Source organism: Melospiza georgiana, chromosome 8 (assembly GCF_028018845.1).
Source record: "Melospiza georgiana isolate bMelGeo1 chromosome 8, bMelGeo1.pri, whole genome shotgun sequence".
In the NCBI taxonomy this organism is placed as follows: domain Eukaryota; kingdom Metazoa; phylum Chordata; class Aves; order Passeriformes; family Passerellidae; genus Melospiza; species Melospiza georgiana.
Genome location: NC_080437.1, coordinates 20,762,644 through 20,783,429, shown reverse-complemented (window position 1 = coordinate 20,783,429; position 20,786 = coordinate 20,762,644). Strand labels below are relative to the sequence as shown.

At 39.3% G+C, this 20,786-nt stretch overlaps 1 protein-coding gene and 1 long non-coding RNA gene across 3 annotated transcripts in view; one reads left to right on the top strand and one right to left on the bottom strand.

Annotated features, from left to right (window-relative positions):
• Positions 1-394: 394 nt before the first annotated feature.
• LOC131086368 (uncharacterized) lies at positions 395-6,130 on the bottom strand. The gene is made up of 4 exons (XR_009114748.1): positions 6,051-6,130; positions 4,999-5,153; positions 2,418-2,525; positions 395-1,053 (listed from the first exon to the last, which is right to left on the bottom strand). It is a non-coding gene; the product is annotated as an uncharacterized LOC131086368 (long non-coding RNA).
• HTR7 (5-hydroxytryptamine receptor 7) overlaps positions 5,605-20,786 on the top strand; it is a 28,719-nt gene continuing 13,537 nt past the window's right edge. For both annotated transcript variants that reach the window (XR_009114747.1, XM_058029355.1), the window contains exon 1: positions 5,605-6,163. Coding sequence is in view for 1 of the 2 variants with exons in the window: in XM_058029355.1 (XP_057885338.1) it covers positions 5,634-6,163 (530 nt within the window). In the remaining variant the exon portion in view is untranslated. The remainder of the gene's footprint in view (positions 6,164-20,786) is intronic.

The window sequence follows — 20,786 nt, the reverse complement described above, 5'->3', positions numbered from 1 at the left end:
GGCTTGTGGGGACCTGGGGCTCATTTCTATCAAAGAGAACATTCGGTTAACAAAGCATGGCTGAGAAACAACAGCGCCTTCTTGGCGTGTTTCTGGACATCCTGCCTGATGAGTTACAAATACCTGGGATGGTGGTAGCACAGAAGCTACTTGTGGGTTGCACACACTGGACCAGGAGTTGAAGCAGTTTTGAGGGACAGTAGAAAACAGCACCCACATCTGCATGGCAGGAAAGTTCCACATCACACTGAAAGGGGTAAAAACCCCCAGCTGGTAAACCATTGTTGTTCACGCCATATCTATGGCAGCATTTTTTTCTTGACAATATTAGATCAAGATATTTCAGTAAAGAAGCTCTCTTTGAGTCCATCTGCATCTGTAAGTTGCTTGCCTGTTACATCACATCAGCCAATACTGCTTCTTTGCCAGCCATTTGAAGAAAGAGCACAATCTGAATGGAATTGCCAAGGTTTTTATTGGATGTGTGTGAAAATGGAGCAGCTTGAGATATTATTCCAGGTTTTCTTTGGCTCAGTGTTTGATGTAACTTGATTTGTCTTAATGAATGTAAAAAGCGATCCAGAAGCATGTATCAGTTATTTCTGAACAGTCCTACTGCAGCATTGTTCAGAGATACCAAAGAAGATTAAGCAGCCTTCGTGTTTGGCAATATACAAGCAAAAGAAACCTTTCCTTGAGGTGCTTAAAATGGAGGACATTTAAACAGATCTTCATGAAGAAGCTCTACAGAACTCTATTTGCTGTAATGGTGTAAGAATCCGAGTATGAAGCACTTTTAGCAGCAGGAATCACGAATCATATACTCAGAACAGTGCACAGCATTCTTTTCTATGTTATTATTTAGATGTTACTGCTTTTATTTACGCCCGCCCCAGTGGTCTGAGGAGAGCTTCCTTATGGTCCTCACTGTTCAGCTGCAAGCTTCTAACATGCTTTGTTTCATTGCTGTCCTGAAGTTCTCCGTGGTGAAAACAGATCTCCTCACTCCAAGTGTTTCTTCCTCAATACACTTAGACCTCAAGACAGTCCTTTCTGTAAATTTTAATGCAGAAACTGTCACAATTCTTCTAATACATTTTCAATGGGCAGCCCATGGTAGCAACTGTTAAGGTTAGTTCTGCATTTGGCCCTTTTTGGGTGCTAAGATTTTATTTAATACTATTGACTTCAGCAACTCAGTAACATGAATGTCACAGTCACTTTTATCATAACCTTGTAACCTCAATGTAAAGGTACAGATGGAGTTTTCAGAGTTGGGAGCTCTCATTTTGAGTGATAAAGAATTTTAAGCATAAATGTCTTCTTAATTGTTCATTTTCTTTTCAGATGCCAGCTTGCTGTTGTTAGTATTTGCTGGTTTCAAAAAAGGGAAGACATAATTTCATATTTAAGTTGCACAGATGAAAGTATTTATTTTGACAATGGTAAGAAATGGCCAAATATGCGAATAGTTACCTCCCTGTTTTCCTGCCACAGAGTGATGATGATTTATCTTCACAAAGACAAGAAAAGGCAGCAAAGAAAAGTGCAGCTGCAACATATTTGCTAGAAATTAGACAAGTGTTAGTTGCTAAACAGTACATGCTGGGAATAAAATCAATGTTTCAGTAATACTTCTAGAAACAAAAGAAAAGGAGAAGAGAAAGAGAAGAGAGAAGAGAAGAGAAGAGAAGAGAAGAGAAGAGAAGAGAAGAGAAGAGAAGAGAAGAGAAGAGAAGAGAAGAGAAGAGAAGAGAAGAGAAGAGAAGAGAAGAGAAGAGAAGAGAAGAGAAGAGAAGAGAAGAGAAGAGAAGAGAAGAAGATATATGTCAGACAAATGAAAACAGTTTAAGGAGATAAGATCTCTCAGGCAAGGAAGGACAAAAGAGGGGATAATAAGAAAGAACAAAAGAACAAGAAAAGTTTCCATTATTATTATTATTATTATTATTATTATTATTATTATTATTATTATTATTATTATTATTATTATTATTATTATTATTATTATTATTATTTGTTGCATTGCATACTCATGTTACCTTCCTGCCATGTGTACAGTATTGAATGGCTTAAGAAGGGGAATGTAGCAGTGCCTTCAACTTTTTAGGCTAAGAGGAGCAGGGCTATTGTTTTCTAGAGGCAGCTGTGTGAGGGAAGGTGTTACCATGCTGGGCTGTCAGCGTTTTCTCCTCTGCTGCTGAAGCTCTTGCACTGCATTCCTTGACCCATTTCAGTCAGGATCCTCCAAGTTTGCACAGACCTGCTCACTGTAAGAATAAAGTCCTCCAGGGAGGGATGAAGGATCCAGGATTTAATGCTGGGTTTTTCAACAGAAACATTTTGATAGATACAGTCTGGCCCCACTAAATCAAAATGTGCTTGGGAAACTGTATAGCCTTAATGATCTGTCTTACCTTATCTCACTAACATGGCAGCAAAGATTTGATAGCAATGGCCTCTGCTGTAATATACACTTAGTATCAATAACAAATGCTGAAGATGTTATGTGATCAGAACTGTTTCTGGAGGAGGAGAAAAAATTAAACAGAGAAAATTAAACAAAATTAACTACTTTGGGAGAGGGAAAAAAATCAAAGTAAAAGAGTTCTCTTGCATTTTTTTTCTTTTTATAATCTGAAATTTTTCTATATAACAATAATAAAATACCAAAGGTGAAATTTGTAAATAAAGTACATTATCAAATATTAACAAAATAGTTTAACTTCACTAAGAGCAGAAAGAATGGGGGACAAAGGATTTAGCACACAATCAGAGGTATATGTAAATGTTAAGAGGCTTTTATGCACAGAGAGCCTAAATTACTCAAAGGACAGGATTTTACTAAGCCCAGCCAGAAAAATGATTTGATTATATTTTTGAAGCCTAATGGAAGGTGAAAAAGTAATTTCTTGGGTAAAGAATAAATGTCAGCTTGTTATTCTTGACACCTAATTGGACATTTGTTTCACTTCTGTATTCTGTCTGGAACAATGTGTTAGAATTTTTAGATAGGATCACTGAAGACAAAAATGGGATGTACCCTTGGAAAGATGAAGTCCTACTTTCCTTTGTTGTTATTTTAAGTACCTAGAATAGATGTCATCTCATGGAATGATTTGTTTTCTATGTTTTTCCAGGCACTGGCCGTGTGAAACCCTCTAAACCCTCACAAAAAGCACCTCACCAGATTCAGGGAAACTGGAAGTTATTTTAGGTGTGTCCTAGTAAAAAGCTTTCAAGGGGCATATTTTAGAGAGGTGTCAGCTGCTTTGTCTTGCCAGGGTTTTTCACATCTCTGCAATAGTACATAAATCCCTTTCTGTAATGGTACATAAATTGATTTAAATTGCTTTGTTTCTTCAAAGGTAAGATCACAACAGCAAATTCAAAGAGTGGTACCATGAACTTTGAGAAGGAAAGAAATCAGGTGATTAACTTTGAATGAACTGTAAGGGAATTTAGGATACAGAACAAAAGACAAGGTTCAGTCCTGCTTTTGCGTTGGAACGGGTAGGAGTGATCCCTACCCTACCAAATGATCCTGTGTATCATCCACTGAGAACATTTAGAGAGTCACATCCCAGTAGTGTATTGAAAAGCTGTCAAGAAGAATGACTGATTTAATGAACTGTGTTAACGCATTTGCAGGAAGCACCAGATTATAATTTGTTCTGCCTTAGTGACATTTTAAGCAACTGAAAAATTGCTTTTAATGGGAGTATTAAACTGTACAATTTTACCAGCTTTTGTGATAAGAATCTATTTTGAACAAAATTTACTAAGTTCCTAACTCCCTAGCTATGCTTCAGACCCTATTTTTGAAAAATATGTCCAACCAATAAGGAAACATTCTCTCTCCAAGTTTTGCCTTAATGTTTTAATTTAGATATATCCTTGCAATTTCTAAAGACCTTTTTCTTCCGAATATTTGCTTAACTAAAGAGGACAAAATACTTCATTTATTACCAGGTGGGGTAACTCACCTAAAGCTCAAGGTTCATGAACACATTTTGGGTGGTTAAACAAGGATTTTTATTTTGTGTTTTCATTGCTTTTGTTGTGATTGGACACAATAAAGCAACTAACACAGTGTGGGAAAACACTTGACTGAACAGGAAAATGCTTTCAACTTGGTAATGGTCAAGGAGCTGCCCAAGAAGCAGTTTATCATTACTTATTTTATTATCTTAGTCAAATCAGGATCTGGGGGTGGTAGGGAAGGGCAGCAATTGAACAACCAAACCCTGCATTTCTGACAACAGGGGGCTCTGCCTGTGCTCAATCTGTGTTCTGTGAGTCAAGTATGGAAGCATCAGTTGCTATGGATTTGTGTTTCACTAGTCTGCAGGACTGTCAGCTGAGGGTTTTGGTTTTTCCCCCCCAATAACTGGATACTTATTAGGTTTGTCTTCAAAGCAGATTTTAAAGTCAGTATAATGCGCCGCCATCCTGCAGCCTTCCTTTCTACTGAGCCACACAAACAGTTCTTCCCTGTCCCACGCATACTTCAATAAAACTTTCTGTATTGTTGCAAGACCTCCCCTCATTTAAACCTCACAATTACTGATACATTTGAGACCAACGCTTTTCATTTCCTCTCCTTTTCTAGTTCGCCTGGCTTCTGTCCCATGTTGACAATGTCCTGAGGGACACTCAGGAGCAGGTGTTTTTCTTGGTTTTAGTCCTTACTGTCTGGCATGTTACTATATCAAGGGGTGTGATCTTCTGCTGGCATCCCGTGTGTAACTCACAATTCAAACAGTTAATTTTCACCCCACTCTGAGGCAAAAATAGGACTTAATGAATTGAGAAAGCTAGTGAGTCCCAGAATTTGGCTTGTATCTAAGAGTCCAGAGAACCTACAAGAAAAGCAGGTAATTCAAGCAATAGGAGTTTGTTGGTTTTAGCTTTACAGAACGAATTACACATGGAGCACTGAGTAAATCAGGGTATCAAAATATTAATAAAAAAGAAACTATAGGTGATGGTACTCACACCAACTGATTACGAAGAAGAATCTGCAAGCTTGGAAACACAGAGGAGTGCTTACATACACGGGACGTGTCACAGGGCTGTGCCGGAGCCGGCAAACCGAGAGGCTCCGACCCCGCTCCGGCCGGGCCACCATCCCGCAGCTTCCCGGGTGAGACCTGTGTGCATATAACACTTATACACAGATACAGGGGGATCCTCTGTATCCCTCGCTTGGGGCGGCCCCGAAGGAGAAGCCACAGGAGGAACCGGCTCCCGGACTGCGGGGAAGGGGCGCACCCCCACCGGCAGCTCAGAGGGCAGGAGGGAGAGGGAGGCGGAGCGGTTCCCATCCCGTCGCCTGTCGCCTTCGAGAAGCAGCCGCGGGCGGGAGCGGGCTCTGGGCGCGGGTGGGAGGGAGCCCCCGCCCGCCCCGGTGCCCGCGGGCTGGGGGCGATAACGCCGCGCCCGCCCGGGATGCGCTGCGGGCGGGCGAGCGCGGCTGCCCCGGGGGAAGTTGCGGGCTGGGCCCCCGCGGGCCGCTCGGCCGGCTGCGAGGGGGCGGGCGGCGCCGGGCGCCCGAGGAGGAGCCCGAGCATCCCGGCGCCGGGGCCAGCCGGAGAGCGGGCGGCGAGGCTCCATGGGCTGCTCGCGGCAGCATGGTGCTCGCCCTCAACGGCAGCCACCTCTCCGGTAACCCGCTGCGGCCGCTGGCGCTGGAGGAGCCGCGGGCGCTGGGCGGCGGCAGGATGATCGCCGGCTCCTGGCCCCCGCGCAGCCTGGCCAAGCTCGGCCCGTCGCCCCCCCCGTCGGCGCTGCCCACGGCGAGCCCCCTCCCCGCCAACGACTCCCAGTGCGGGGAGCAGATCCTCAGCTACGGCAGCGCCGAGAAAGTTCTCATCGGGGCCGTGCTCTGCCTCATCACCCTGCTGACCATCGCCGGCAACTGCCTGGTGGTGATCTCCGTGTGCTTCGTGAAGAAGCTGCGGCAGCCCTCCAACTATCTCATCGTCTCGCTGGCCCTGGCCGATCTCTCGGTGGCCCTGGCCGTCATGCCCTTCGTCAGCGTCACCGACCTTATCGGCGGGGAGTGGATCTTCGGGCGCCTCTTCTGCAACGTCTTCATCGCCATGGATGTCATGTGCTGCACGGCCTCCATCATGACCCTCTGTGTGATAAGTATCGACAGGTGAGAGAGCCCGGCGCCCCGAGCCCTGCCCCGGCCTGGGGCACCCGCACTGAGCGGGGCCACCTGCGCTCTCCCGCCTCCTCCTCCGGGTCCCTGGAAATGAGCCGTGCTCGGAGCAGGGAGCGAGGCGAGTGCCGGCCCGCAGCCCCTCTGTTGGAAGGAGCCCGCCGGAGCAGGGTGAGCTGCTGCCCGGGTGCCTGGTTGTCCCTCCGGGTAACTCCTTGCTGCCACTCGGGAGCCAGGGTGTCAAAGCAAAGCCGGACCTAAACTGTCACCGTTTATCACGGCTCTATGCAAGTAAATAGGGCGTTTCCAGCTGCTTTAATATTTGGAACATGTGTCTTTAACCTGCTTTATACCACAGGTAGATTTGAGCTGGTTCTTTCAAAGTGACAGTGCAACCTCCCTGGGTTCAGCAGAGTTTTACCAGACCAGAGAAGGTGCAGTAATTATAGCTTCCTAAGGTTTTATCTTTATTCTATTCTAATCCCAGAATAGGTCAATTTCATTTCCGACAAATAATGTTTTGTTTGAAGGAAAATTTACTTTCAAACGTTTGCTTTTTAAAAATTTGCACCTGCTGTCTTAAAAACCAATTATGCTCGTTGGCATTTAGCTTCTTCCAAAAGATACAGTGACTGGGGCAACAAGGAGGTGCACACACACTGGAGAAGAACATCTTAGGTGTTCGGTTCTGATGTAAAACCCATACCAAAGAGCCCACATTTGCCTGTGCAAGTCCTCTACAGAGGAAGGCTGACAGATTCCTTTTTTCCATGTAGGTTCTATTCTAAAGTAAGTTGCAGCCTGTAGCTTCCCTTTTCCACAGCCTAAATTCTATGCCAAGAATTTTAACAGCTAGAAAGTAATTTTTAATTAAAATTTCACACAATTGGCTGAAATTGAAAAACCTCATAACTAGATTGTAGAAGTAGTTTACCAACTCTGATAGCCAGCAGCAGCCTTGACTGTTTACTTCAGAAAGTTTTAAGGAAAGCCCTATATTAGGTTTCTGCAAAGCAACAATCTTTCAAAAGTGATTCCTACAGTAAATGGAGGTTGTTTCGTATCAGGGAGCATCACAGTTTGTGTTAATTTCAGAACTTCAATTTCTGTACAAGCATCCTCTGTTCTAGTACTTTTTATTTTGTGACTTCAATATTGGCCAGCAGTTAGCTGAATGTTGCAAAGCATCTTGTAGCAATGAAATCCACATACAGACTTTAACAGTATCAGACGATCTGTGTTCTTGGTGTTGGTTTGATTTTTTTAATTGCTGTTACATTGACATTTGCTTAATTTTAATTTATCTAAGTTGATTTTTAAACTTAATTCCTGTATTGCAAAAGGATATGAATAGGCTTATCTACCTTCCCAGTGTTATTCTCTGCTTTTCTATTCGATTTGTAAGATAGGTGATTTCATTTTTGCACTCTCTCTCCATTAAATATTTCTGTTCTTTGATAGTTCTTATGTCCATCTCTGAGCTCTCCATCTCCATTTCTACCAACCTTTTGAAAACAGGTTGACATAATTAAGCTTTCCTAAGGATGTGTGATGATTGACACCGTAGCACTGGGCTCTTGCTCTTTTCTATTTCTTAGTTTAACATTTGAGGTCACTGCTGTGTGCTGAACAGGGGCTTTGACTGAACTGGTGACACTGATGACTACATCTCTTATTGTTCTCAGTTCTCCCTCCACTCCCCTCTCACCCTAAAATACTAACAAGAGATATATCTTTGTATTGAGAAAGAGCATAACATAACCTCTTGTAAATGGCTGATTTTCACCAGCTAGTGCTGATTTAAACTAGAATTATTCTCTTGTCTTCGTGTTGTCACTTCTTTCACTGAATGTTTATTGAACACCATCTCTTCATAATTCAGTATACTGTTGTCTACTACCTACTTGAAATTAAAATTCTGTGACTTATGATGCTTAACCTCTGCCACCCAAATCCATTATATAGTTGAGATAGTGGGTATCATAAATAAAAGGAGACAAGGCAGCAATTCATTAACAAAATGTCTCTACTACTCGGCAATAAAGAATTAAAAAATCTCTATGATTTGTAATCCTATTTAAAAGTAATTAATCTTACACTGCTGTAATACTGCTAAGCCCACCAAATATTAGTTTTGGATATTAAAAAATCTTTGAATAGTGCATATCTACAAAATATGCAAAGCAGGGAGGCAGCATGAAAATCAAACGTGAATGATGAAATGTTGCCAGTGTAGCTTTGATGGTGATGGTGCTGTCATATTGGCATTTGTTCTTACATGTGTGTAGTTAGGAAATCCTTGAATGATCACCGAGGAAAATTTTTCTCTGAGAACACATACGTCCAGTTTAAGTTTTGTTTGTGCTACAGGAGCTGCAAATCATAATGTATACAGTGCATGAGAGACCATTTTCACAAGGTCCATTTTTCCAAGGCTTTGGTGAAATCACTTCCATGTTTTATTATGTAGGAGGAGAAGATTAGCAATGATACCTCCCTTACTAGTTTTACTATCTCAGGACAACTTATACAAATACAGGACCAGGAAATTTCAAGCAGAAATTGCAGAAGCAGAGAATGTGAATGAAATTCACTGTCTTTCAAGCTGGCCACTATCCTCAGAGGCATTTAGAGGTACTTAAAACTTGAAAATCCTGAGTGTACGTGGGAGACATTTCTTTAGAAAATAGGGCCAAGACAGGACAAGGAAACATTTTTGAAATGTAATTAAGAATTGTGCAATCACCTGTCTCTTTAGGGCACTATAGGAAACTTTTGTTGTGATCCAGTAACATCTCTCCTGAAGTAAAAGATGAGGCTGTTGTAAGCAGTGCAGAGAGAACAAATAAATTGATTATTTTAAAATTTGTTAAATCTCTAGATTCTTCCTGAAGCAGGTATGAGAATCATTTACATAGTTGAAAGAACATTACTATTGAATTAATCTTAAAGAACCAAATTTGTTACAAACTGTTAGGCAGGGTTTGTAAAGAGAAATAATACCTTTTATTAAACATACAAATTAGTTAGTAAAGCAGAGGCATTGAGGAGTTACCAAGAAGGATAAAATGAGTAAATTGAAAAGTCTTTTTGATTTGTTTCCCTTGCACAAATATGTGCTACTCAGCTTATGCCACTGAGAGCCCTGAAATGCCAGCAGCTGGCAGCCTATTGCTCACAGAGAGATTTTGCTGCACAGCCCTTAGTGGTGGATGTGGTTTTTAGCTGAATATATCAGATCCTGAAAGAAGCATATTAGCATAGGGTATACAAATGGGCTGGTTTCATTCTGTTGGAAAAACTTGCATTTTTTTCCTAGTGAGACACACCAAGCACTTGTATGTTTTAAGTTGCTTCTATTCTAAGTTGTGCAAACTATAAGGGTGCAAAGTAGATGTTAGTGTGCTATCATGGGGATATCTAACTTTGCACAGGGTGCACAAGGAACTGCTAGGTTGGAAAGGTTGTTTGATTACCACAAAGATCTGAATTTGCAGAGATTTGGACTATTGTGCTTTTCTTCAGATCATATCTTCCCTGTGGTTCCACAACATAAAAATCTTCACAGACCTTTGTCAGGGGGACATGAGATGAACATGTATTTTGGTATCTCTATCGTATTTAAGCCCTCACTTTGGAGGAAGGCTATCTGCTTACAGGCAGGTCTGTCAAAACTAAAACAGATATGATGGAGAGACAAGAGTATTTCCTGCCTTTTCAAATTTTTAAAGGATTAAACAGGCAAGACAACTTGATACTCAGCCAATGATTACCTCTGCTATTCTCTCCCTCTGTGATATGAGTATTAGCTATGTAGTAGGAGCTACAGAGGCTTTTGTGGGATAATTGAACAGAATTGAATTCTTCTTTAAGAATTTCCTATTGGTGTGTTGGGATATTTTTTTCTTGTGCTCTTAAGGCTCCACTTTTCTGGTTCTGAATTAAATAGATTATATCACATCACAATTCCTTTACATTCTTTACCTTTAAGAGTGTGAAAACATTATGAGTGAATTATGAGGGATGGATACAAACCACACCTTAGTGGGGAATGAAAAAATGGAGGGAATTAATTGTGTTTGAACTGGTGGTGTTTTCATGCTGATTCATCATGCTGTTCTGACCCAAGATAGCTACAGAAATGCTGTTTTGGAGAGTATCCACAAGATAGCTGCATAAGTAGCAATTTTTAATTCAATTTAAAAATAGTTCTTTGGCTTAGAAAGTGATAAAGAAACATAACTACTCAGATACAGTTGAAGAATTATAACACTTTCCCCACACCCACACAAGTAATAAAACACTTCTTGGGAACTTTTCCAGTCTGTATCTTGGCCAACAATTCACAAGTACACCAGGCTTCCATTAAATTGATGAGGATTTAGAATTTCTATGCAAATAAGTGGGCCTTTTTGTTGGTCCTGAGATTTTTATATACAGGGATCAGCTCTCTCTCCCTGCCTGTGTTGCCACATTCCAAGTTTGAGTACTTATGCTTCTCCTTAGAATGTGTCAGTCCCAAAAGTTCACTGGCTTCTTGAGTCCTCCTCCCATGTCTAAGAATTGTGCAGACCTCAAATTTCCTCAGAGGAAGAATTTGGAACAAAATTTAAATAAAGATTTAGGCACTTTCAATAGAATCCAGATGTCTAAATTCTACCTACATCCCCAGCTGATAATATGACCTGAAAACTGTTAGCAATTTGCTAAACCTAATGGTAGCCAGTAATCCTGTGTAGCTTCTTATTTTGGCACAAAGACTTTTTCTGTCTCAGTGCCACGGGTGGAAAAGGCAGCAGTCTGTTCTGCCAGCCTGGCTCAGATCATTCACAAAATCCATATAGAATATATATGCAGAAATAGCTATGAAAAAATCCTGCCTGTAATATATTTTGGATCTAGAATAAGCATAGACAGCCACCAGTAGTGCCACTCATGAGATTTTTGTTAAATATATTTATGTTCACACAGAAATAACTGAGAAATGAGGAAAAACCTAAATGGAACTATAGGAAAAGTGTGTGATGAAGTTATTTCAGTTAAAGTCTATATTGCAGAAGAAAGTTTTGAGATAAGTAGGGCAGCTAATTGCTCACAACAGCCATCCTCACAAGAGCCATTTTTTTTCATTGTTTAGCCTGATAAACAACAGTACTCTTTTTGAGCCTATAAATAACTTGTCTAGTTTATGAAAGACACAGCATTGATACACTAAACTAAAGTGAAAAAGAACAGATTTGGTCTTACTCCTTTCCATGTAGTTTTCCTAATGCAGTCTGTTTAAAGAATGTTTCTTAAGCTGATGTAGTTTCTTTTCTGCTGAGAATTTATTGGTGAACACTTATGCAATCTCCATTTCATTATTTATGTGTAAAAAATACACAATATAAATTTTTGGTCCAAAATTCAGAGATGAAGAAGTTCAGTTGGAAGTTGGATGCATTAAGCACTGCAAGGCAGCGCAAATGTTTATCTGTCACTGAGAACGCACTCCAAAAGCATAAATTAATCTGGGGGGTTTTGTTGCATTACCATGATCCCATTTCTTTGGGCACCTTTCAGTGACATCCTTGGGTATTGTTTCCTGTGTCACAGGCGCAGGAAAGAGATGCAGTTAATCATAGAGTAACCAGATTTTAGCCACAGGTATTGTTTTGTTATGTCTTTGCTGAGAAATTAAGCTTCATGAGCACACTGCTAGATGCACAATAAGCAGGTGGGAATTAACAAATAAAAGATATTTTGTAAAGCAGATGGACTATTTTGTGAAAACTTGACACAGGAAAAAAGTTTTAATATCAAAACAAATGGAAGTTTTGTCCTTTTGTAGAGGAAAAAAGGCATAAGATCTGAAGTTTCCTGGGTGTGTCTTGTGTCTGCACAGTAGAGGCTGACAAAGTTTGGGAAGTTGAAAGATGCTATAGAAGAAAAATCTATAGATTGGTTATTCTCTACTGGATGCATTTTAGCAGTGTTACTGCAAGGGAGTCCCAAAGTGTGGAAAAGCAAGGTAACCCAGAGGTGGCCGTGCAGAGGGGACTGCAACCTGTGATTTTTCAAGGGGCATGAATGGGCACTTCTAGTTCAGTGAGTAGCAGGAGATTTGAGATTAAACCACATTTACCTGAATGCCTTTTCTTGAAACTGGATGTTGCATTTCCCCCCCACATTTGAAATTATCTTCTGTTTGCTCCTACCAGGGTTTAAGGCTGGATGAGTTTTCAGAAGTGATTTTGGGGTCTCTAATTCTTGGGGGTTCATCCAGACATTTCAAAGGAGCCTGATAAGTCAGAGGTAAGGGAACATTAATTCACATTTTTGCCAAGCAGGGCACTCTGCAGACATTTAAAAAGTGATTTCTTTCCTATCAAAGTAACAAAAATAGTTTCTGTAAGTAAGGTTGGATTTGCTTCAAGAATCACAGCAAAAATGCAATTCTAGAAACACTTATCTTTGTTTTTGAAGGGAGCTTTCAAAAATATATCCAGATATAATTAAAAAAAATGCAAATGCATATCATACTGGCACGATGTGTAGTGTAACCTGATTACACTGGTATAAAAATATATTTTCTTAGTGTTTTTCTTGAACTGGATGAGTATCATAAAATGAAATATCAAAGCTTTTGTAGTTTTGTACACTTAAACAAGATTAATATATCAGTAGTAACATGCTCACAAAAGAGTCTAGAAGAACAGAAATTAATCAGGGAATATTTTAACTTTCCTGAATTAATTTCCTCAGAAAATTATTTCTAAAACTCCCTGAAAATTATATAACATATCTTATTCCTTTTAGTGAAACACAGTATTACATTTGATATTGTTGTTTAGTTTGAAATATTTAATTGGAAATATTTGTGGCAAATTTTGAAACTTGCTTCATCTGCAGTTGATAAGTACATATGGCACTGTCTGTCATGTAAAAACACCTCTTTTTTTTTCCCTCTCAATATATAACACACAGATCTGGTCCTTCCTCTGTGGACCAGAAAGTCTGAAGAAAGCTGGCCACTGTAGGTCTTGTATGAAAATAAAGAGGTTGACAAATAGTTGAGTCTGCTGAGGTGCAGCTGTCAGAAGAAAGACTGGGGAGCAAAATCACAGGTTCTGCTTTCTGCATGCCCAAAGCACAATACCATGAAACATTGCTCACTGCCGTTCTGTTCTAATGGTCACTGCTGTCTGTAAGGTGAGGATAACTTCTTTCACCTGGAAAGATTATAAGTTTTACTTTTTCTTGTTGTACTGGATAGCCAACTATTTCTAAAGGATTGAATAGTACATATATATATTCCTATATGTACTGAAAAGAGGCAAAAATCAGCTGATTTTTTTTAAACAATCTCTTACTGCAAATTTTCATTTTCAAACATCCCAGGATTAAATATGTCACAGTGAAAATTTGTTTTTATTCTGTTTGAATAGAGCAAAATTAGAGAGTGAGCGTCATTGATTTTTCTTTTTGTACCTTGCTGTTTATTCAAGGCTTTGTACAGAAATCTAGATTATCTGCTACATCTGTGTGGTTCTGTACATATTAGCATGTATGCAAATCTGGTGGTGACTCACTTCTAACAATAAACATGGCTTTTGGGTAGTGCACAGACAAGAATGAATTCTCTAGTAGTGCAGAAGAGAGATGTGCATGGAAATCAAATCAGAACTGAGCATATTCTTTCTGTCTATCATGGCCTTTGCTATCAAATGGGAGCTAGCACAAGACACCACTGAAGGGAGTTTTTTTCATCACTGATAGCTATTTCACTGCTAATTGTCATGATTGTTTAAAAACCAAACCAAAACACAAAGCCAAGAGGGGTATTACAAAAATAACTTTTTTAAGTTAAGGAAAACTGGGGTGAAGTCTATTCTTAGAGGTACATTGTGTCTTGAGGAGAAAATTGGCAGCAGAGTTTTTTCCTGAGATATATCAAGGAAAAGGGTGGGATTTTGGTACAGTTAAACACTAAACCCAGTTTTTTTAGTTTGTAGAAGTTTAAAGTGTAGCCACAAGGGAAAGTCTGTAATCTGACAAAAATCCATTTTTGTGCACAGTTCTTATGTCTCTTAAGGACATTGTGGGAAGTGGAGGCAGACCTATATGAAGGGCAACATTATTCTCACACTGGAAATTACTTGTCCTGCAGGATGTGGCAGGTTAAGGGCAAGCAGAAGCTTGCCACATATTAATAGTGGTGGAAAAATGGGTCAGGGACCAAGGGAGAATGGACAGAGCTTGTTGTATCTCAGACATTCACCAGGCTGGGTAAAATCAGAACTGGCAGCAAAGGCTTGCCTGCAAGAACACGATTTTTGAGGCAGATTTCTGCACAAATTTTTACTTTTGAATTTTTGGTTGAAAACTCTCCAGTCTTTTAGGAAGAGATTGTAATTGGAGATCCAGGCAAACACATCATGAGATCTCTTCCCAATAACCTGGCACGGAGCTGTGCCACCTTCCCTTGCCACTGAATAATACTGACACCCTTGGTGGCATTCAAATAATGATTTCTTGTCAACCATACAAGTATCTGTGATCAGAAATATGGCCTATTGCTGCTGCAAGGGAAATTGGGCCACCAATAAGGAGCTTTAAATACCTTATTTATAAACTGTTTGCTTTTCAGGAGATGTGTTGGAGACTGGGGACAACGTATTTCAACATATGGTTTGCAGATCTCTAGAGAGGGGCACAAAAGGTAACTGCAAAAATTCCAAGTCTGTGGCAGGAGCATCTGTTCACTAGAGGACTGTTCCCATGTGAGAAAACACAGGAATTTTTAAATCAAAGTAAAGAATAGTGCCCTGGAAGATTTGCCTCTGATAACAGGTGTTCATTCAGAAATTGTCAATCAGTATAAATATGAGAAGGTAAAAATGGAAGGCATAAGTACAGATAACAGAGGTGTACACTATTATCTAAACTTATTGCAGAATTTACAACCTGTCATCTTGAATATAAGCCATGAAAAGATGTGATTGTCATGAAATATTCCAGATATACAGTACAATTTGCCAGAATAATTTTCTGTAAGCAGTTCTCCCTGTGGGTTGTTAAATTTTGTTTATTTTCTGTAGAAGTGGCCATTTAGCAAACAGTTGAAATATTAAATCCCTGAACAAAGAATTTCTTGTCTGGCCATAAATTACTTGGAAATATTTATACCCATGACCCAAAAGAGCTGCTGAAAAGATGTAAAGCTTTCCTCTAATAGTCTAATAAGATGTTTTGATGCTAAAAGTGGTATAGCTTTGGCTCAAAAGACTTAACTTTTGAATTGTTATGTACTGCAGTTTCCTTTTGACTCTAAATATCTGCATATGAAGATCCACTTCTTATCACAAGCACTTTTAGCAACAATAATGATTGTTGTGTCTCAAGAGTGTATTGTCCCATATGAAAAAGCTATTTTTGCAAAATGAATATGGTCATTAACAGAACACAATATTATTTTTTAAAAAATAACAGAAAATGAAATAGCATTGTGGACCATTTGTCTATGAATTAAACAACACAAGAGGGATCTTAACATTTCCAAAACCTGTTATTTAACACAAAGCCTCTGCACTGCTACTGTTGAAATAAAGGGAGGACCTTGTCAAATTTCTCAAGCACCTGCAGCTTGCAGTGAGCTTCCTGAGGTGTCCAGCTGTGGTGATTCAGCCCACACTGATACCAACGTTCTGCTCCTAAATTCAAATGATTATTTGAGGTTTTCTGCCTGGTAATGAAGCTGTTATCATTGGAAACTGTAGTCACAGAAATAAACCTTAGGTATTTTACTTTTTACCCACACAGATTTGATGCCACCATATCTCAGAAGAACCCTAGAGTTGCCAACTTGTTGCTGAGGAAAAAAAAAGGCAAAAGAAAGATATACTCACTGAGAGGTGGGAAGGAGGGCTGCTTTCTGCTGATCCCACTTGTGTGGTGTAGCATCTGTAAAATGAATATAAAAGAGAGTTCTGTAATCCTTGATAATCTTTAGATACTGCTATCTTTAAAGGTTTTGGAGGAGGAGATATCTATCATCAGCTGTATTTTTGTTTTAGCATTAATGTGTAATTCTAAATTTTGAGTCAGACAAAATGGTGTTACCAAGGTATTGTGTGTCACAATTGAAGTATTGTGACCACGTATTGAGCTGGAAAAATGGGTATTTGTGAAAAAGCAATAGCTGAATCTGTCCTCAAATGTCATTCTAGATAGAAAGCCCAGGGGAAAAGAGCCAGCAACTCATTTCTTGACAAGAAAAAGCAAGAGCTTCATTTTGTACAAAATATAGTTGGATGGATTATATTTTCATGCCTGTGAAGTTGGTGGTAGCAGTTTGTGTTGAAATGAGTTCTATATTTAAAAAATATTTAGTGTTGCAGATTTTGCATGATTTTAAAAAGAAAGAAAAGTATGAAGGATGTTGTTGATAAAAAGAATACAGGGTAGTGGAGATTTGTCATAGGCAGGCCTGTGTTCATGTAGACAGAGAGGACACACTGCCCTGGCTCATCTTTCTTTGCCCAGCTTTCCTGTCCAGTGGTGTCTAAGCTTGCTTGCAGCTGCCTTTACAAAGGTAGACCTGGTGACACCTTAGATGGGGAGTATGGACTCCTGGAGTTGGATTAAAATGTTACTGGTGCAAGATGAAAAAAGCCACCCCTGTGGAAGCACAGCCTGGCAGGTCTGAGCAAGACCCAGGAGATTCAAAGGTCATTAGAGTGAGGATTTGTCAGCTAGAAAGAAATAGTGTCCACTTGGCCATTGCTTTCTTCATTGCAAAGGCTACTGGCAAAAGTGGATAAGTGTTATGACAAATGAACTAGTAAATACTGAGGTTGGGAAAGGCTGGACATACAGTTTTACTGACTGCAGTTTGGGTTTTGCTGCAGTTACTTCTCATCACTACATCTTTCTCTCCTTTAACCTTCTCCTTCAGTTAAAGGGCACCTGGGGCTCTGTATTTAGGGATTCTGAATGACTGCAAAGGGAAGAAATATTCATAAAATAATATTAAATTCCTGAAAATTTTCTGTTTCCCATTTATATAGGACAGCTCGACCTGACCAGTTTATTTATGGATACTAAATTCCAAAATATTACTTAATGAGATATTTTGTGAGGAAAATGACAGCAGGCAGGAGAATTCCATGCGGAGGGAGAACTCGAGCCTGGGAGTTTAAGCATGCTGTAAGTGAATATGTTATTAAAATGAGTGCTAAGGAAATAAATGACATACTGTAGAGAAGTGTGGTAGCTACAGTAAACCTTACATTCGTTGGCATGAAAGATGATAAGATGATAACCTCATTCTGTACCACATACTGAGCAGAAAATATACTGCTAAAATATCAAGACATTACACAAAATCACTGTTTATATAAGTTACAGGGGAAGGAATCACCGTATTAATGATAAGTCACTGAGCCAAAAGTGTCTGTGGGAAACGACTGTGAGCAGCAGTTTTCTAAAAGGTTCTTGAATTGGAGACTCACAATTTGATCTAACCTCCTGCCTTCCTTCCTTGATAACTTCCCCTCATGCTGTGCTCTCCCCAGCCCACAGACTCTGTTCCAAACCTGGATATGATTTTTCCTGTGTTAAGACTTATTCATACTAGGAAGAGAGAAATTATTTTCCAACTTTAGGGGAAACAATTCCAGTGTGCATCTTTAAAAAACAGCCAGATAAACACTATTCAAGATGCTTCATGTATCCCAAAGTGTTTGAAAAAATATTCTTAATTAAACCTGCTTTAGACTTGGATTTTCCTGTGTATCTAAAACAGTTTATTGATATAGTTTGTTTTTTGTCTGGCCAATCTTGGGCAAACAAGTAAAGCTTGAGGTCAACATTTATAATTTTCACATACCTGATCCAGTGGAACACAGCAAAACTTTTGTGTGATTAAAAAAAAAATCAGAACTACCTTCAGGCTGATACAACTATGGACAAAGCCAAAAATGCCCAAGTAGGTTGGGTCTGCATGAGATTCACCCATAATGACTGGACAAGTGCTCCTCAGGGCTCTTGCAGAATTACTGTCACGAAGAAGCAAAGAGGAGAATTTGGACCTGGTCTTTCCAGCATTTTTCCTGTCTCTTCAGAGGGAGGAAAAGAAAGAAGGGGGAGGAGGGAAGAAGTATTCTAGAGGGGGTTGTTCCTTAAGTGCTTTATCTGGAGGTATTATGTTTAAACTGTTTGTATTCAAGGAAGGAAGAGAAGGGACGTAATATCAGCACACTGAAATAGCTATTCCCTGAGGATACTTTGTTTTAATATAGTGGTATTAGCACTTCAGTGGGCTGTGGTTGTTCATTTCATTCATCACTTATAGGATGGAATTTTCTAAAATGTTTAATTTAATTGTACTGAAGACATCAGTCATGATTTTCTAGTTAAAGTTGTGGGAGGCTTTCATTTTGAAACACTGTTATAACTTTCAAAATAATTCCTTTTAAGCTGATCTTTAGTATCAATCCAAGCGTGACTCATGTAGTGAAGTTGGAGAAAATCACCTTAGCCATTTCTGCTTTATGGTAGTCATTGATTAAAAAACAAAAGACAGTTTTCATAGCTCTGAAATTGAGCCTCCACACATTCTCTGACAGTTCCCCTGGGTGTGAGGGACAAGAAGGTTGACATGGGGAGAACACCAAAGGAAAATGAGGATTTTCCAGTTCCTATCTGCAAAACATTATTTTCCATTTTTGTTTGTTCAGAAACTGCCGCTGTTGAAAAAAGCAGGGATTTCATCTGAGCTGGTGCTTAAAGAAACCAGACCTTTAAAGGGACCTTTATGTCCCCTGTTACACTATTAAACAAATTTCAAGTCAAGCCTCATCCTTCCCCAGCAGCTTTCACATTCTCTCTTCTCCTCAAGCTCACTGACAGCACCACTCCCTGCAGCCATGCCACATCATTTACTCAGATTCATTTCCCTTTTCAGAGTTACCCAGTTCTCCTCTAACATACAAAAGCCCATATGAGATAAAATCTCTTTCCTAGCTTTTCCAAAACTATTTTCCTGCCTGTTGAATTGCTAATGAACATTGCATCACAACCAGACAGAAATAAATAATGCAATTCCTCTTTAATTCTTTTTCTAGAAAAGAGTTTCTCCTATCTTAGTCTCCCAGATAGTATCAGAAGGTTAAATATCTTCTCTGTCCTCTCACAAAGAAGCCAGGAATGTTGTAATAACTTAATAAAATGAAAGACTGCATCATACACATAAAAATAAAAACGAATGTAAAATCCCCATGTAATTAGATACTCAGGTATGAAAGTTGACATGATACAAATGCGCTGCATTTGTTTCTATGGGTCTACAATATTTTGGGATAATAAAGAGGGTCTCTTTATGTGGAATAAGTTGAAATGTGAATTTTGATAGAAATAGTGTTTTCTGATCTGAATTCCTTTGTTGAACATATCCCCTTATTGAAGATACTGAAGCAAAAACCTGCCGTCTTTGAAGTTATTTCCTTTTTCCTTTTTCTCTTTGATTGATAAAATGATTAAACAACTACTCTGAATGATATCACAGGGTATGAATCTGTATTCACAAGCTTCTGCACTGGTGAAGCAGTTTGTGTGCATATTATGATGATTTCATGAAGAAATTTTCAGTAAATTAGATATTTCTCAAAAAGCCTGAGAAGTCTTTCTGTAGGGAATATTCCTAAAATGTTACTAGTATGTATTGTAAATCATCCTTTATTCTATGTTTTGATTAATATAACTTCTTACTTAGGGAAAAAAAAGAAGAAAATAAGAAAAATGTTTTGACTCTCTTCTCACTTCTTCCACAAAAATAAATATATCTGTGTTAAATAAAGGAGCTTGCAGATCTGGGAGGGTGTGTGTGCGTGAAAAGGCAGAAGTGAGTAGTATGTCCCTGACACAGTTACGCATTTTCTTTCAGAGAAGCATGAAATTATTTTTTATTTTCCCTCATCCTTCCACATTGTTGAACAGTGTAAAGAAAAATGATTCTTCCATTGTGTGACTTGCCTGGATTTGGAGAGCTTTTGAAGTGTTACAGATTATCTATCAAGAAGTGGGGTGAAAAGCCCTTTTGAGCTCTGTATATAATTAATCCTGTTGCACTCAGCAAGCAAACCACACTTGTATACAGGAAACAAGTGATGATGAAACCCACAAAGCTGGAGTTCAGACTTTCTAAAAACATATAAAAATAGTAAGTCTTCCATTACAGAATGGAGCTTAATTCTTAATAATTTGTGTCCAAAACCTTTTCAGTTTTCAAATGTATCTGGTTTCTAGGAGGCTGGTGGAGGATTAAACAGGCTGAAATCCACCTCCCTCCTTAGATCTCCTACATTAATGTCACTGGTGATGGAAGAAAAGGAAAAATACACAGGTACAATTTTCTTCAAAGGGAGTTAATAAAAGCATTTAGTCCATAATTTAGAATATTTACAAGGGTAATTGCAAAATATTGGGTAGGAAATATTTATTATCTAACATTCAGGCAGTGCTGCAAGGTAAACACCAGCAACTGCATTTTGGAACTTTTCCTTCCAAGCAATGTATAATTTGCAGTGGAAAATGAAAGGCTAAAGAACTGGTTTGTCATGGAGCTGAGAACAAGATG